The sequence below is a fragment of the Eptesicus fuscus genome, chromosome 6, assembly GCF_027574615.1.
Source record: "Eptesicus fuscus isolate TK198812 chromosome 6, DD_ASM_mEF_20220401, whole genome shotgun sequence".
Lineage (NCBI taxonomy): Eukaryota > Metazoa > Chordata > Mammalia > Chiroptera > Vespertilionidae > Eptesicus > Eptesicus fuscus.
The window spans coordinates 24,037,801-24,056,813 of record NC_072478.1 but is presented as its reverse complement, the minus strand read 5'-3'; the positions used below and the strand labels follow the sequence as shown (position 1 = coordinate 24,056,813).

The 19,013-nt window shown below is 49.5% G+C and overlaps 1 protein-coding gene across 4 annotated transcripts in view; it reads left to right on the top strand.

Moving 5' to 3' along the window:
• Window positions 1–19,013, top strand: part of PDE4A (phosphodiesterase 4A) — a 47,865-nt gene that overhangs the window by 5,651 nt on the left and 23,201 nt on the right. The window contains exon 2 of one of the 4 annotated variants that reach the window (XM_028134766.2): window positions 6,508–6,561. The exons of 2 other annotated variants lie outside the window; for them this stretch is intronic. In XM_028134766.2, the coding sequence (XP_027990567.2) occupies window positions 6,508–6,561 (54 nt within the window). Of the gene's footprint in view, window positions 1–6,280; window positions 6,562–19,013 lie in introns of those variants that run through there. One more of the 4 variants, XM_054717444.1, reaches the window with a different exon arrangement.

The window sequence follows — 19,013 nt, the reverse complement described above, 5'->3', positions numbered from 1 at the left end:
GTTCTGATGGTGCTTGAGGTTTGACTGTGTGTGCTCTGGTGACATGTGTGACTGACGGCTGTGACTGTGGTTTGCCTGCCCCCCATGAGTACCCCTTTGTTTGGGACATCACTAAGACATGTTAGCCTCTCACTCCAGGAATTCCCAAGGGAGGTCCTTTTAGGCTCTTACCCTACTATTGTAGCTCTGGGGACCTCTAGCAGGCACCGTAGCCCCCAAGGCCTCCTCCACCCACCTCAGTTTGGGACACATCCAGCCATAGAACCTTTTCCCAGGAAGCGATCGTCATAGGCTCCTCACACACAGCCTGCTGTTTCCCAAGGGGAACTGGAGAGGAGCTGAAGGAAAACAAAACTGGAGTCAACAGGAAATGCCAAGACCAAGGGCAGCACGCCAGCGGTCACTGTCCTGAGAGATCAGGGAGGGGGTGGGGTGCAGAAGGAGGAACTGGACCCTAACCCCTTTTAAGGCCCCCCGCCCCCCGCTAGGACTCCCGCTAGCCTGGTCACTGGGGTATTGACTCTCGGGGCACGGGGGACCGTGGCTAAGTGCTAATAATCATCATCTTGGTGGCATCTATCTCCTAATGGCTCGCTCTCGGGCGGGCTCCAGGTGAGGGAATTTTTCACAAGTCCTCATCCCCAGTGCCTTTTGAGGTATTCCTGTTGGACAGATGGGGAAACTGAGGCTTAGAGTGGCAAAGACCCTGCTTTTTGCCCAAGCTCACACAACCAGGAAATGGTAAAGCTGAGATGCCAATACAGGGTCTGTCTGATGGCCTGTGTGTCCTGGCACAAGGCCTTGCCCTCTCTGAGCCTCAATTTCCCCATTTATAAAGTGGGACTGTTGTCATCACTGCCCTATGGGGAACGCTTTAAGAGTGCTGTGAGATTGGGGGTGCGTGTAAAGGACTTAACATGGTGAGTGCTCAGTAGCTAGTTACTCAGGGACCTGGATTCTGGAGCGGAGGTGGGGCCTGCACAGAACCTGATCCTCAGGATGGGAAGAAAAAACAGGAACCTCAACCACATCCCTCAGAGACTCAGGTTTCTGTTTCACTGTGGCCTGTGTAGCCTCCAGGGGCCGTGGCAGGAGGGAGGGCACTGGTGCCAGGCAGAGGGAGGAAGGGGGAACTGAGAGGCCTCCAATGGGAACCTCGCTTTTTTAGAAAGGGCCTCTGCCAGTCCAGTTCTCCAGACAGGGGGGTCTTACCAGTGCACACACGGGGTTCCACCATTCCCACGTTGGAGTTCATGCAGCCACCAAAAAGGAGGTCCAAAGAGCCTTCCAGACTTGAGTCATAGGAACCCCCAGAGAGAGGGCCCTGCCCCATCGGAGATGGCATCCACACCCCACAGCCCCCTCCGGACCTGGGGATGTATGAGACTGTGCTCCTGGCGCCCTGCGGGGCTGAGTCACGGCACCGCCACGATCTGTCAAGAGGCAGATGGAGCTGGAGGAAGAGAAGGACTCTGGTGGTTGGGGGCGGGGGGGGGGGGAGCTTGCCTTAACTGAGAGTGGAGCCAACGTATCGACCGCCCCATTTTGGAACCTCAAACATTCCCCACCGAGGGGGTCGCTGCCTGGCCCCAGGAGGGGGTGGAGGCAGCCCGACCGGGGTCTCTCTCTGGCCGGTGGTCTCTGTGCCCATCTGGGTCCTCGCCTCCCCTTGTTTCTGGCGCTCCCAGGTCCCTGGATGTGTGCTGGGAGCACATGTCTCCGCGCGCCCCCTGCTGGACGACGGGAGAGGCACAGGCATTGCTAAGTGTGCGCTCAGAGTCCGGACCTGCCTCTCGGACTTGTCCCTGAAGGAACAAAGTCGCCGCCGCCGCCACTGCCGCGGCGCCCCGTATTATTATTTCATGATTATTGAGCGCCTCGGAATGCGGGCGCCAAGCCGGCCGACCGCAGGCAACCCATGAGGTCTGCTCCTTCCCCGGGTGGGTTGGGACCAGGCCGCCATCCCCATCCTCTACCCTGCACGTTGGACACCGCCGCCTGGCGGGTAGAGAGGAACTTGGCGGAAAAGTTGAGAACGCGGAGCTCCGGCCTGGCCTCCGCCGGCTTGTCCACATCCATGTCAGGGCCTCCTAACACCAACTTGGGTTTTAACTCCCAGCATCTTTGGCTTTCCATTCCTGCCGAGGGAACAGAGACGAAGTGGCTTGCCCTAGGTCACACAGCCCTAGGAGGGGCGGGATTGGGGTTAAAAACCGGGTCTCCTCGGCTCCAGACCAGTGGGTGAGATCCAGATTGTGCCCCTGCCCTTTTGCTCTGTGTGACCTGGGGCCAGAGATCAGGCCTCCCTGGGCCTCCGTTTTCTCATCAGCAAACCGGCTGAATAAGATCTGCTGTGTTAAGGCTGAGATGGCTGAATTGTTTGGGGCGATCAAGAGCTGGTGTTTTGGGAACTGCACTTCCTTAAAATGACTTCAGCAAAGGGAAAGGGGGCGCCCTCCACATCACAAGCCCAGGCCCTGTAACAGGTTGACTGCAAGCCCCTCTGAGTTGCAGAAACCAGGGCTTTGGGTCTGCAGGAGCCACAGACTGGCAGGGTGAGGACAGAGTTTGGGGGGCATCTGGACCCACTGTATTCACTCTTGAGTAAACGTTCAAACCCAGCCTTTGCCCTTGACTTGTTGTGTGACCTTGGGAAAGGACTGAACCATCGGAACCTCAGTTTCCTCGTCTGTAACAGGGCTATTGATTGAGGGTCTTCAGGCTGTGACATAAGGTGTAAGAGATAGGTGCGGTCTGTGGCTCCAGTTCTCAGACTAGTGGGTGAGGAAGACACAGCAAAAAAGGGATAATGATAATTCCAGATGGTGACACTTGGGACATGAAGAAAAGAGGGACCCTGGGGACAGGGAAGGCCTTTCTGAGAAGATGACATTTGAGCAGAGACCTAAATGAAGTGAGAGGGGGGTGGTATGTGGGTGTCTGAAGGGTGAGGGTGATAAGCAGAGGGAACAGCCAGTACAAAGTTCCTGAGGTAGGAATGTGTCTGATATGTTGGAAGAAAAATAGGCAAGTGAGGCCGGGGCAGAGTGAGCAAGGGGTGAGTGAAGGGAAACAAGGCAGAAAGGTGATGGGGCGGCGTGTGTCAGGGCCTTGTAAGCCCGGTCAAGGTGGGCTTCAGGCCTCAGTTTACTTCTGACTTCCTAGGAAGGGACAAAGTTCACTGGGCTGGAAGGGAACTGAACTGTGAAGAACCTAGTGGCTAAAATTCCAGTTCTTAGAGCCAGACAACTGAATTTATAACCCAGGCCTGTTCCTTCCGAGCTGGGTGACCCTGGCCAAATCACTTCCCCTCTCTGGGCCTTGGTTTTCCCATCTCTAAAATGGGCCTGTAAGGAATCTATTCCCAAAGTCTGATGTGCGGGATCAGCAAAACAATTCAGGGAAGTCTAAGGGCAGGTAAACGTGAATGTCTTTCCTAGTTTTGTTTGTACTTGGACCAAGAGGTACTGGTGGCCAGTGATGGGTCTTCATGGGTTTAGAGCAGGAATTCTCAGCTAGAAGCAATCTGTCCCCACAGAGGACCTATGGCAATGGCTGGAGACCAGGGATTCTGCTTCTACTACAAGCACACAGGACTGCCCCCCCCCACCCCGCCCCAGGACAACAGATTAACAGGCACCAAATGTCACTAGTGTCCAGGTTGGGAAACTGTGCATTCCCAATGAGATGATATCACCTGCATGGGTGTAAAATTTGGTTCTTGGGGTGGATATGTAAAAAAAAAAATTATATACAGCTCTGGCCAACGTGGCTCAGTAGTTAGAGTGTCGGCCTGCACACTGGAGGGTTCGATTCCTGGTCAAGGGCAGTACCTGGGTTGGAGGTTCCATCCCCGACCTCCAGTTGGGCATGTGTGAGAGACAACCAATCAATGTGTCTCTCTCACATTGATGTTCCTCTCTCTCTTTCTCTTCTCTCTCTTCCCCTCCCCCCTTTCCACTCTTAAAAAAATATGTACAAAGCCCCCATATTCACACAGTAACGTAAACCAATATACAGTATATCTGTGGTATTAACATTTCATGGAGGAGTTGATGGGGGGAATATCTAAAAAGGCTACTCCTTCGGGAGGCAATAATAAAATACAGGGTGACAAACACTTGTCTAGAGCCTGGATCAGCCACTCACTGACTGTGTGACTTTGAGCAGGTTGTGTCTCCCCAAGATTCAGTTTTCCCCCTGTAAAATAGGAACAGCACTAGTATCACTCTGCAGGTGTTTTGTGAGGATTAAACGAGATCATGGCTAGAGGCACTGAATCTCAGGAAGCATTCTGAAGGTTTATTGCTGTGATCTGCATCATTATCATCATCACTGGCTAGTACAGTGGCTGGCACATTATAAGCTCTTCATAAATGTTTTTTTTTTAATATATTTTATTGATTTTTACAGAGAGGAAGGGAGAGGGATAGAGTGTTAGAAACATCGATGAGAGAGAAACATGGATCAGCTACCTCCTGCACACCCCCCACCTGGGGATGTGCCCGCAACCAACATACATGCCCTTGACTGGAATGGAACCTGGGACCCTTCAGTCCGAAGGCCGACGCTCTATCCACTGAGCCAAACCAGCTAGGACCATAAGTGTTTTGTCAAATAATAATAATTGTAATTAACATTTAGTGAGTGCTTACAACGTCTAGAACCTTTTACTTGTCCATCCATGAGATGTGTAGTATTATACCCATTTTACATATGGGAAAACTGAGGCTTAGTGAAATGAAGTGACTGTCCCAAGGTCAAATGACTAAGTGCCAGAGGCCAGACTTAAGCCTGGGCCATCCAACTCTAGGCCCCATGACAGTGGAATCAACAGGTAGAAAGGTATTTGCAGAGGTGGTAGCCCAAGATAGAGATTTGCCCACTTTTCTTATTTAAAACAAGCTTTCCCAACCCCTAAAAGCCACAAACACGTTGGAGTAAGCGCCAGAATTATAACCAGTTCTCTGACTGTTCAAGGGTGTTCACCTCTCTGACTCTCAGTTTCCTCATCTGTGTAAGGGGGTAATGAGCCCCCCAGAGTCGAGTGGTTGGGCATGCAGAGCCACCTGGGGGGGTGGTGGTGGTAGAAAGTCCCTATGCCTGTGTACTACTGTGCCTGCGCGGGAGTCAGCACTGAGGGGAGGCTGGGTTCTTGGGGCCACCTAATGAGCTGTGGGGGCCCCCATTCTAAGAAATTCTAAGGAGTGTCTTGGGGCTGTGAGCACACTCAGATCTCCTAGGGATGTCATAAATTAAGGGGAGGTATTCTGGTGGGTTACCAAGGGCTATGGTGCAGCTTGATTCCGGGAGTAGCCTAGTGTTGTAGAACTGTCTTAGGAGTTGTGGAGGAATCTAGTTGTACCCCTGGGTTTTGGGGGCACCCCAGGATTTTTGTGGCTTCTCCATGTTATAGGAGCACCCCCTGAGTCTAAAGGCACTCCTGAGATTATGGGGGTGGTCTCTGCATTGGTAGGAGCATCTCAGGGATGCTGTGGAGCCACTCCGGGGTTGGGGGACCTCTGAGGGACTGTGGAAGCATTCCTGGAGTCTGGAGGTACCCTGGGCTTCCAAGGCCCTCATACCCATGTCTGTGGGGATGGCTAGTGACTAGGGGACTCAGTGGTACTCTGGGGGTCTCTGCATGATTCAAAGATGGTGGGAGTGTTTAGGGGGTGTGGGGGACATCTGGGGAACTGCAGCAGTGGTCCTGGGATCTAGGTGAAGGGGTTTCTCAGGGGTTCTCAAAGCACCACTGTCATTTGTAGGTGCATCCTGGGATTCTTGGGGTGCCCCTGAGGTTTGTGAGGATGTCTCATTAACAACGAGGACACTACTAGGGGACATGTGGGTAGCTTTGGAAGTGTCCTCTGGGGTCTGATTTGGAGGTATCCTTGGGTTGTGTGGGGCATCTCAGGGATATTGGGGGCACTCTCTGGAATTGTGGAGGTGGCTGAGGAACGTTGGGGACGCCCCTGAAGTCTGTGGGGTCTCTCAGTGCCACAGGAGGTTGTGAGAGCACCCCAGAGATTTGGGGGGCGTGCCAGGTGCTTGTAGAGATGCTTCGGAGATTGTGAGGACAACTGAGAGACTGCGGGGGCGGGGGCCCTGAGGTCTGTGGGGTGTCCCCGCTGCAGCCCTGCGGGCGTCCCAGTGCCGCCCCGCCCCAGGGGCGGCCCCAGCCTGAAGCCGGAAGGGCCACGGCGGCCAGGCGGGGTGGGCCCCAGGGCTGGGCGGCCGGCCTGCTTGGGCCACCCGGGGCGGGGCGGGCGGCGCTGCTCCCCAGCGCCCACCAAGCCCGGGCCGCCCCGCGTCCCCTGCGGCCATGGCCCGGCCGCGCCGCCTGGGCTGCATCCCGGAGCTGCCGCTGGCAGCCTTCCCGGCGGCGGCGGCGGCCGAGGACGAGGCGTTCCTGCCGGAGTCCCTGGCCCGGCGCGCGCCCCGCCGGCCACGTTCGCCGCCCTCCTCGCCCGTCTTCTTCGCCAGCCCGTCCCCAACTTTCCGCAGGCGCCTTCGGCTTCTTCGAAGCTGCCAGGATGTCGGCCGCCAGGCGTGGGCCGGGTAAGTGCGCCCAGGTGGGTTCGAGTCTCCACGTCGGCGTCTGGAGTTCGTCGCTGCCTCTGCCCGGCCTCATTTCTCCTCCTCCGTCACCGGGCAGCGATAGAAATCACCCCTGCCCGCCAGGGTTGCCGTGGAGACATCTGATAGGGCATGCAGTAGGCGCTCAATAAACGCGACGTCCTTCCCACTTCCTGTGCAGACCTGGGTCTGCGGTCAGGCTTTGGGGAACCAACCTGCCACCCCGGGTGAGGACGCTCCTTCCGTCCTGTTGCCTCAGTCTATGGGCCTGTGAAATGGGCCAGCGAGGCACTCGCGGTTGCTTTGCCATCGGGCTCGCTGGCCAATGCGCGCACCTGGCGCGGAGGGCAAACTGAAGTTCCCTCCCAGGCCATACCCGGGTGGGCGGTTAGGGGCTGGCAAACGGGCGGCCACATCCCATCCGGCTTCCCAGTGTCCCTTTATCCTGGCAGCCCGCAGGTGGGCACCGGCTGGAGCTGGGGCTCCTTGATCCTTACTCGCCTTAGGCGCTTGTTTGGAACCAGAGTCCGGAGACGCAGACTGGGAGAGGGCATGGCGGGGACAGACGTGGACCCAGCGGAAGAGATGGGGGCAGGGAGAGGAGGAGGAGGGCCGGGGCCTTTCGGAGCCCCTTGTGGGGCCGGGGAGGGAGTCGGGGCAGGGGATCAGTTCCTCTCTCCGGTTTCTCTCCGTGTCTCTGTCTCCTCTGTCTCTGTTCTGACCCCCAGCTCCACCTCCCCCGGCATCCGTCGTCCCTCCCCCTGGCTTTTGTCACCAGACCCCGCACTCCGCCGGCGCGGGAGGGCGTCTTGTCCCTCCAGGAGCGCCGGGCGCTCTGAGACTTCCAGAGGGCACAGCTCGACGTCAGGATGGGGAGGGGGTGAAGGCGGGGCCAGAGGCAGGGGCGGGGTGGGGGGCGGTGGGCCCGGAGCCTGGTAAACCAGAGCTCGGGGCACCCCGCCCCCCTCCCGCCCTGGCCCAGGGGAAGGAGGCCGGCGGGAAGCGTGCGCAGAGTTGTGCCGGGCTCACCGGAGGAGGCAGGCCCGAGCCCAACCCCGGGCGCGGCGGACTTGAGGACACCCGAACGCCCATGGCCTGGGAAGTCACCCGGAGGGCGGGTGTGAAGGCGGTGCCAGCGCCGCCGCGGGCGGCCCCGGACACCTCGGGCCTGGAGAGCGGCAGACGCTACCCCGCGGTGCGCGCCGCCGTCCCCATGCGCGCCCGGAGGGCGCTAGGCTCCCCTGCGCTCCAGAGCAGCCCGCCGCCGGGCCGGCCCCGGCGCCCTGCCCTAGCGCTGCCCTTGGTGAGCCCTGGATCCCTGGGCCACTTCTCCTTCAGTGACGAGGACACCTGTTGGCGCTCTCCAGGCAGATCCCTCAGGTGGGTGGCCCGAGGCCAGTCCCCTCCTTTCCCACCAGAGGGCTCTGGAGGCGTTGGTGGGGGTGCCCAGTCTGCCTTGGGGAGTCTCCAAAGTGGTTTTCAGCGTCTGCCTGGAGCTCCCACCCCTTCCCCCGTTTCTAAACCTCTGGGTGCTTCCGAGGGCTTCCTGCAGGTGGTGGCTCTGAAAACAGGTCCTGGGTCCTGCCCCCCTTCTGCCCACTCAAGATGGGATCCCTTCACCCTCTCTGTGCCCCTAAACCTGGACTTTTGGCACTCACCCTGGCAGCAAGTCTGAGTGCCCAGCGTCACCTGGGCTCCACTCCCAGGCCACGGGCCTCCAGCCAGGTCCCTCGGGCCTTACCCTTCCTCCCTCCTTGCTGGGGCTGCCAGGCTGAGAGCCAGGCTGGGGTGGGGGTGGGAGGAGCTTCCTGCTGGAACTCCTGGAGGGTAGTGAGAATCTACTGGACAGGGGCAGAGGAGCAGCTTTTAAAGTCTCAGAATCCTTGGGGTACTTGCTCGCCTCCAGCTACCTCTTCAGATACCTGGACACACTCATGCTCCCCAACAAAGACACATACACTCCACATACACAGCCATACATGACATATATATACTCCACATACACAGCCATACATGACAGTCGGGGCTGACCCATGGCCACGGTGACACGCAGACCACGGAAACCCTGGCCTTTTAAGCCTTGTATAGACCACACTGCGTGCAGGAACACACTCCCACTGCAACACGTACCCGGGCCTGATTCCCACCTGCCCATGGCCACACACAGGAGCACACCGCATACCCCTCAGGAGGCAGGGACAGTCTCGGCACAGGTGCACCGCACTCAGGTACACCCTCCCAAACCCCCAGGACTCAGAGACACACAGACCCACACACGCGCTGTGAACACCCAGACCCCACTCACACACACAGATGTGTAAATCCACACGGACAACCTACTTGCACACGGGTGCCCCTGAACACCCCCTCTGACTCACACATGCACAGACCCTCCTCCTACACTTAACCCCACTGACAACTGTGTCACTAGCACCACGCGCCTGCCTGGCAGATACACACCAGCACCCGCCCTTAACCTCCAGGTGACCTTCACAAAGCAAATGCCAGGCCTTTCCATAAAGGCTGCCTGGCACCTCCTACGACGGAGTCGGTTGGAGTGGGGCAGAGCCTGGGGAGCTGCCAGGCTGCCTGGGGGGAGACAGACACCCAGGGATTTAGCGTGCTTTGTAGCTTTGAGCCTGGCTCCCCGGGTTCGCATCCTTGCTCTATCACTAGCCACGTTATTCATCCTCTCTGTGTCTCAGTTTCTCTCTCTCTCTCCAGAAAATGGGGATGAGTATGTGTCCGGGCAAAGCACAGTGCTGGAGCATATGGCATGCCAGAGCAGCTGGCTACTTTCATTGTTGTTATGATTTTCACCAACTGGGATATGTCCCCTCTCATTGCCACATCCCTCCCCTCACCCCAGCTTGTTTGTTTCCCAGTGGCTCCTGCAGCAGAACTTTCTGAAGCTTGGATCTGCCCCTGGACTGCACAGTCCTCCAGAGGCCCAATTTGATGTTCAAAAGCCCAGGGGGACAGGACTAGAGGCCCCAGAGGGGTGGAAGCAGGTAGCAGCGTCACCTGAGAATGCCACCAAGCGGTCAGCCTATCCCAGGGGGAGTCTTGGGCAGTTCATTTCCCTTCTGATGGAGCGTCTGGGCCTGCGGCTGTGATGTCAGGGCCTGTTGGCTGTCCTTGACACTAGAGTGTGGCTTTGGGTCCCATTGGGACATCTCTAGTGCAGCCTCTAGCCTGATTTTTGGGTCACCCTGATCAGGCCAGGGAGGGGTGACTCCCCACAGCCTGGGGGGGTCCAATGCTGGGGAGTAGCTGAGACCCCCTCATTCTCAGGCTGCAATTCAACAGGCCTAATGTTCTCCTACATGCCCTTCTGCAGCCTCGGGGACATTGCTCCTGGAAGCACAAACAGTGGGGCCCCAGGGAGCATCTTCCCATCCTGCCTCTGGGCTCCTGCTTGCAGTGAGTTGAGTCCCCTGGGGCCGCAGTATCTACCGGAGATGCTAGTTGGTTGCCCTCTGGGGCTTGGGTCTCACCTTCCCTAAACAGCACTTCAGTTCCTGGGGCAGCGGAGGGGTCCTCTCTACATAGATAAGCTCCGCCCCCTTTCACAGTGGCACTCAGCAGAGTCAGAAAATCCAGGCTGGGCCTTGGGAGACAGGACATGATTCTCAGGTAATGAGGCTACCAATCCCTCGCCACCCCTCTGTGCCAGTCTTTTCATTGAACCAGGATGTAAACAGACTCCAAATCACGGAGTTGGTAGGAGACATACTGGGTTCATGTCTATAAAGCACTCCATGCCACAGCAAGTACTCAGTGTCTTGTTATTTTTACTATACACCTAAGAGGATTTAACCTGGGACCCAGTACACAGCAGGTGCTCAATAAGTGGGCATTATCATCAGAGGCTCAAGCTCATGATTAAGTAATTCCATCCTAAGAATGTGTGTTTTTTAAAAAAATGAACATATATTAAATTAACCCTTTTTATATACATCTGCATGACATTGTTTTGCAAATTGTTTTTTATTTATTTACTAGAGGCCCGGTGCACGAATTTGTGCACGGGTGGTGTCCCTCCGCCTGGCCTATGGGGGGAGGGGCTGGCAGGCAGGAGGGCAGGGGGGAAGAGACTGTGGGAGGTTGGCTGTGGGAGCACACTGACCACCAGGGGGCAACTCCTACATTGAGTGTCTGCCCCCTGTTGGTCAGTGAGCATCATAGCACTGGTCAACCAGTTGTTCAGGTTGTTTGGTGGTAACAGTTGCTTAGGCTTTTATATATTAGATTTATATTAAAATTTTTTAATGTTGACATTATCGCAGGTATCCCCCTTTCTTTCCTCTTTGCCCACCTCCACCACCCCCCTTAGCCTTCAACAAACTATTGTCCATGTCCATGGGATATGTATATACGTTCTTTAGCTAATCCCTTCACCTTCTTTATCCAGTCACCCCACACTCCTTCCCTCGGGCACCAGCCAGTCTGTTCCATGTATCCATGCTTCTGGTTCCATTTTGTTTGTCAGTTATTTTTGTTCATTAGATTCCACATATTAGTGAGATCTTATGGTATTTGTCTTTCTCTGACTGGTTTATTTGCTTAGCAAAATACTCTTCAGGCTCATCCATGCTGTCACAAAGAGTAAGAGATCCTTCTTTTTTAAAAAAATATATTGTATTGATTTTTTTACAGAGAGGAAGGGAGAGGGATAGAGAGTTAGAAACATCGATGAGAGAGAAACATCGATCAGCTGCCGCCTGCACACCCCGCACTAGGGATATGTCCACAACCAAGGTACATGCCCTTGACCAGAATCAAACCTGGGACCCTTCAGTCCACAGGTCAACGCTCTATCCACTGAGCCAAACCGGGTAGGGCGAGATCCTTCTTTTTGACAGCCGCATAGTATTCCATTGTGTAAATGTTCCACAGCTTTTGTATCCACTCACCAGCTGATGGGCACCTGGGCTGTCTCCAGGTCTTGGCTATTGTAAATAATGCTGCTATAAACAGAGGGGTGCATATATTCTTTCAGATTGGTGTTTTGGGATTGAAAATTTTTAAATTGTGATAAAATATAAATAACAAAATTTCACATTTTAACCATTTAAAAATATATGTTTTTATTGATTTTTAGAGAGAGGAAGGGAGAGCGATAGAGAGATCAAAACATTGATGAGAGAGGAACATCATTGATCAGCTACCTCCTGCACAACCCCTACTGGGGATTGGGCCCACAATCCAGGTGGGAGATTGATCCAGTGACTTTGGTTCCTGGGTCAATGCTCAACCACTGAGCCACCCGTCTGGGCCCATTTTAACAATTTTTGAGCGTACAATTCAGTATCATTAAGTTCACTCACATTGTTATGCAACCATCACCACCATCCATCCCCAGAACTTTTTCATCCCAAACTGAAACTCTGTCCCCATTAAACACTAACTCCCCTTTTCCCTCCTCCAGGCCCTAGCACTCACTATTCTAATTGCTGTCTCTATAAATCTGACTCCTTCAGGGACCTCATATGAGTAGAATTGCACAATTACACAACAAATTGCATCATTTGTTGACTTGTCTTGGCACACTTGTCAAAAATCATTTGACCATATATGTGAGGGTTTATTTCTGGGCTCTCTAAGCAAGTCTGTTGGTCTATTTGTCTTTTTGTATTTCGCTTATTTCATTTAGCATAATGTTTTCAAGGTTCATCCAACATACATATATGTATGTGTGTGTGTGTGTGTGTGTGTGTGTGTGTGTGTATCACTTTATCCATTCACCCATTGACGTACATGAGTTGTTTCCATTTTTTTTAGCTATTGTGAACAATGCTGCTATGAACATTGTTATACAATAAACTGAGTCTTTGCTTTCAATTCTTTGGGGTGTACATACTTAGAAGTAGAGTTGCTGGATTACATGGTAATTCTATACTTACATTTTTAAAAAAATATATTTTATTGATTTTTTACAGAGAGGAAGGGAGAGGGATAGAGAGCTAGACACATCGATGAGAGAGGAATATCGACTAGCTGCCTCCTGCACACCCCCCACAGGGGATGTGCCCGCAACCAATTACATGCCCTTGACCGGAATCAAACCTGGGACCTTTCAGTCCGCAGACCGACGCTCTATCCACTGAGCCAAACCGGTTTCGGCTATACTTACATTTTTGAGGAGCTGCCAAACCATTTTCCACAGTGGCTGTACCATTTTACATTCCCAGCAGCAATGCACAAGGACTCCAATCTCTCCATGTCATCACCAACACTTACTATTTTCCTTTTCTTAATAATAGCCATCCTAATGGGTGTGCAGTTGTATCTCACTGTGGTTGATTTGCATTTCCCTAATGACTAATGGTGTTGAGTGTCTTTTCATGTGCTTATTTGTCCAACTGTATATTTTCTTTGGAGAATTGTTTAGTTAAGTCCTTTATCCACTTTTTAATGGCTTGTTTTTTGTTGTTGTTGAGTTTTAGTTCTTTTATATTCTAGGTATTAACCTCTGATTAGATATGTGATTTGTAAAAATTTTCTCCCATTCTGTGGATTGCCTTTTCACTCTCTGAATAGTGTTCTTTGAGGCACACAAGTTTTTAATTTTGATAAAGTTCAATTTATTTTTATTTTGTTTCCTTTGCTTTTGGTGTCATATCCAAGAAATCACTGCCAAATCCAATGTCATGAAGCTTCTAAGAGTTTTATAATTTTAGATCTTATGTTTAGGCCTTTGATACATTTCGAGTTAATTTTTGTATATGGTGTGAGGTAAGGATCCAACTTCATTCTTTTGTTTTGGTTATTCAAGGTCCCTTGAGAATCCATAAGAATTCTAGAAGGACTTTTTTATTTCTGCAAAGAATGTTGTGGGAATTTTGATAGGGATTCCATTGAATCTATAGATCACTTTGCGTAATATTGACATCTTAACCTTAAGTATTCCCATCCATGAATATGGGATGTCTTTCCATTTATTTTTATCTTCTTTAATTTCTTTCAGCAACATTTTCTGCTTTTCAGTGTAGAAGGCTTTTGTCTCCTTTGTTAAGTTTATTCCTAAGTATCTTAACTCATTTTGAAACTGCTGTAAATGGAATTGTTTTTTCAATATCCTTTTTGGGTTGTTCATTGTTAGTGTATAGAAAAGCAATTGATTTTTTAAAACATATGTTTTTATTAATTTTTAGAGAGAGAGAGGAAGGGAAAGGGAATAGAGAGAGAGAAAAAAATCGATATGAGAGAGAAACATGGATCAGTTACTTTCCACACCCACCCTGACCAGGGATCAAACCCAAAACCTGGGCATATACCCTAACCGGGAATCAAACTGGCGACCTTCCAGTGCACGGGATAATGCTCAAACAACTAAGCTACACTGGCCAGGAAAGAAAAGCAACTGATTTTTGTATGTTGATTTTGTATCCTGCAACTTTGCTAAATTATTTTTATTAGTTCCGTGAGTTTTGGCACATGTAATCCCACCACTGGCTTCTTTCTTTTAGTAAAATTTATTTGGAACTCATCCAAGTTATTTGGGGTGTCAGAACTTAATGAGGACACTGCCGTTTCTTTGTCACTCTCACAGAACACTTTTGACACCACATGTGTGTAGGTTCCCCCACCACCACCACCACCACCACCACCACCACACACACCAACCACACACACCAACCACACACACCAACCACACACACCAACCAATGTTCTCCAGTTCTCTGCAGACACCAACTGGGCGAACTACAGTTTAGTTCAATGCTGACACTTAACTGCCTGGAGTTAGTGCAGGTCCCACAGATGAAGGGCTCCGTCCCACAAGAATGCCCCCACTGCAGACATCAGTCTCCAGTCCAGATTGTCACCTGAGCTTCTGACTGACTGGCTATGAATCAGAGGTTTCCACGACCTCTTCCTCAGGTTAGAAAATGTGCTAGTATGGCTCATAGAACCCAGGAAAACAGCTCACTTACTAGGTCACTGGGTTTTTAAAAAATGCTTTTATTGATTTTTAGAGAGAGACAGAGAGGGAGAGACATGGACTGGCTGCCTCCTGCACACCCCCTGCTGGGAATCAAGCTTAAAGCTTCGTCATGTGCCCTGACTGGGAATTGAACGGTGACCTCTTAGTTCATGGGTTGACACTCAACCATTGAGCTACACCGACCGGGCAGGTTACTGGTTTATTATAAACAATACAACTCAGGAACAGCCAGAGAGAGGAGATGGACAGGGAAAGGTATGGGTAGAGGAACATGGAGCTTCCATGCTCTCTCCAGGTGTGTCACCCTCCCATTACCTCGAAGTGTTCACCAATCCACAAGCTCTCCAAACCCTGTCATTTAGGGATTTTGATGCCTGTTTCATTGTGTAGTCGTGACCAATTAAGTCATCAGCCAATCCATTGATGATTAACTCCACTTCTCTCCCTTCCGTGGGGCTCCTGGAGTGGGCCTGAAAGTGACAAACCTCTACTCACAAGGTTGTCTCTCCTAGCAAGCAACCCCCACCCTGAGGCCATCTGGGAGTCCTCTGCAGGCAATCATCTCATTAGCTTACAAAAAACGCATGTTTCACTGCCGAGATTCCAAGGGTTCCATTTTCTCCACACCTTCATCAGCAGTTGTTTGATTTATGATAGACATCCTGATAGGTGTGCAGTGATATCTCATTGTGGTTTTAATTTGCATTTCCGTGATGATTGACGTTGAGCATCTTTTCATAGGTCTCCTGGCCATCTGTACATCCTCTTTGGTGAAGTGTCTATTCAGGTCCTCTGCCCATTTTTAAAAAATATATATTTTATTGATTTTTTACAGAGAAGAAGGGAGAGGGATAGAGAGTTAGAAACATCGATGGGAGAGAAACATCGATCAGCCGCCTCCTGCACACCCCTTACCGGGGATGTGCCCGCAACCAAGGTACATGCCCTTGTCCGGAATCGAACCCGGGACCTTTCAGTTCGCAGGCCGACACTCTACCCACTGAAACAAACCGGTTTCGGCCCTCTGCCCATTTTTAATTTGGATTGTTTGGGGGGACTTTTGGTGTTAAGTTGTTTAAGTTCTCTATAGATTTTGGATATTAACCCCTGATCAGGTGTATCATTGGTGAATATTTTCTCCGACCTGGTAGGTTGTGTTTTCGTTGTGTTGATGGTTTCCTTTGCTGTGCAAAAACTTTTCAGTTTGATTAGTTCCATTTGTTTATTTTTTATTTTGTTTCTCTTGACCAAGGAGATAAATTTTAAAAATTACTAAGAGCAATGTCAAAGAGTTTGCTGCCTATGTTTTCTTCTAGGAGTTTTATGGTTTTGAGTCTTACAATTAAGTCTTTCATCCATTTTGAGTTTATTCTTATATATGGTGCAAGAAAGTAGTCTAGCTTCTTTTATTTTTTGCATGTATCTGTACAGTTTTTCCAACATCATTTATTGAAGAGACTGTATTTACCCCATTGTATATTCTTGCCTCCTTCGTCACAGATTAACTCACCATATAGGCAGTTTATTTCTTGGCTATCTGTTCTGTCCCATTGATCTGTGTGTCTGTTTTTATGCCAGTACCATGCTGTTTTAATTACTATAGCCTTGTAGTATAGTTTGATATTAGGTAGAATGATACCTCCAACTTGGTTCTTCTTTATTAAGATTACTATGGCTATTAGGGTCTTTTGTATTTCTATATAAATTTTAAGATTATTTGTTCTAGTTCTGTGAAAATGTTATTGGTATTTTGATAGAAATTGCTTTGAATCTATAGATTGCCTTGGGTAGTATGGACATTTTAATGATGTTAATTCTTCCTCTCCTAGAGTACAGTATATGCTTCCATTTATTTATATCTTCTTCAATTTCTTTCTTCAATGTCTTATAATTTTCTGAGTACAGGTCTTTTACCTCCTAGGTTTAATCTATTCCTAGGTGTTTTTTATGTAATTGAAAATAGGATTTTTTCCTTGCGCACCTGGATCCATCCGGGTGAGGCTGGGTCCCAGGCCCGTGTGAGACCACGCGCCCCTTGGTATGGGTGAGGCCACGTGCCCCTTAGTCCGGGTGGCGCCATGCCCCTGGGTTCGGCCGAGACCAAACCAGAGGGAGTCGGACCTCCATTACCACCATTTGTCCACCATCCAGAGCTGAGGGGTCAGTGCTGACATGTACACATAAGGAACTACTGGACATTGAAATTGGGTCTCAAAAGAACTGTTGGTCCAGGGGGAAGTTCGCTACAGATTGATTCATTTGCCTGTCAGCATAACTATTATTGCTCGTCTCACATTCAGTTCTTATTAGTATATATCTAGTGACATATGATCTCGCTCATCTAGGGGAAATGATGAACAACATAGACTGAGGAACAAGAACAGAACCAGAAGCAAGGAGGCATCGATCGGACTATCGGGCCTCAGAGGGAGGATAGGGGAGGGTAGGGGGAGGGCGGGGGGGAGGGGGAGAGTTCAACCAAAGGACCTGTATGCATGCATATAAGCCTATCCAACGGTTAAGTTCAACAGGGGATTGGGGCATGTGTGGGGAGAGGGGTGGGATGGGAATGAGGGGATGAGGACAAATATGTGACACCTTAATCAATAAAGAAATTTAAAAAAATAAATAAATAAATAAAAATAAAATAGGATTTTTTCCTTAGTATATCTTTCTGATAGTTTGTTATTGATGCACAAAAATGCAACTGATTTTGAATATTAATTTTTGTAACCTGCTACTTTACTGAATTCATTTGTTAGCTCTAATAGTTTTTTCAGTGTAATCTTTAGGGTTCTCTCTATCCAGTATCATGTCATTTGCAAATAATGACAGATATACTTCTTCCTTTCCAATTTCCTTTTATTTCTTTTTCTTGTCTGATTGCTGTGACTAGGACTTCCAACATTATGTTGAATAAAAGTGGTGATAATGGACATCCATGTCTTGTTCTTGATCTTAAGGAAAACACTTTTAGCTTTTCCCATTGAGTATGATGTTAGCTGTGAGTTTGTCATGTATGGTCTTTATTATGTTGAGGTATGTTCTTCTATTCCCACTTTGCTGAGAGTTTTTATCATAAATGGATGCTGGATTTTATAAAATGCTTTTTCTGCATCTATTGAAATGATCATATGATTTTTTATCCTTAATTTTATTTATGTGGTTGTATCATGTTAACTTGCATATATTGAACTATCCTTGCATCGAAGAATAAATCCCACTTAATCATGGTGTATGATTTTGTTAATGTATTGCTGAATTTGGTTTGCAGATATTTTGTTGAGACTATTTGCATCTATGTTCATCAGGGATATTGGCCTATACTTTTTCTTTTTTGTAATTCCTCATTTTGGAATCCAGGTAATGCTGACCCTGTACTAGTATAATGAGCTTGGGAGCCTTCCCTCCTCTTGAATTTTTTGGAATAGTTTGAGAAGGATGTTTGAATGTTGGGTAAAATTTACCTGTGAAGCCATTACTCTTAGGACTTTTATTTGTTGTGATTTTTTTATTTTTTTATTGCTGATCTGATTTTGTTAGTAGTTATCAGTCTGTTCAGATTTTTTGTTTTCTCTTGACTCAGTCTTAGAAGATTGTAAGTTTCTTTTTAAAATATATATATTTTTATTGATTTCAGAGGGAGAGAGAGATAGAAACACCAATGATGAGAGAGAATATTGATCAGCTGCCTGCTGCATGCCCCCCTGTGGGCACCAAGCCCACAAACTGGGCATGTGCCCCGACCAGGAACCCAGCCAGTAACCTCCTGGTTCATAGGTTGATGCTCAACGACTGAGCCACACACACATGCCAGGCAGATTATATGTTTCTAAACATTTATCCATTTCTTCCAGATTGTCCAATTTGTTGGCATATAATTATTCATAGTAATTCCTTCTTGTAAACCTTTGTATTTCTGTGGCATCAATGGTCATTTCTCCTCTTTCATTTCTGATTTTATTTATTTGAGTCCTCTCTCTTTTTTTCTTGATGAGTCTGGTTAAAGGTTTATCATTTTGTTTATCTTTTCAAAGGACCAGCTGTTGGTTTGATTGATCTTTTGTAGGGTTTTTTTTTTTTTTACACTTTATTTTGTTTAGTTCCACTCTGATCTTTATTATTTCCTTCTTTCTACTCACTTTGGACTTTGTCCTTCATTTTCGAGTTCCTTTTTGTTGAAAGGTTAGATTGTTTATTTGAGATTTTTCTTGTTTCTTGAAGTAGACCTGTAATAATCTTAGTCACTGTATCCCATAGATTTTTGGACCATTGTGTGTGTTTTTAAATATATACACTGAGTGGGCAGATTATTATGATCTCTGAACGCATAATAATCTGTCCACTCAGTGTATATTCTATATAATAAAAGGCTAATATGCAAATTGTCCCCTCGACCAGGAGTTCGACCAGCAGGCAGGCCGGCCAACTGCCCATGTCCCCTCCCCCTGGCCAGGCTGGCTGGACCCCACCCATGCACGAATTC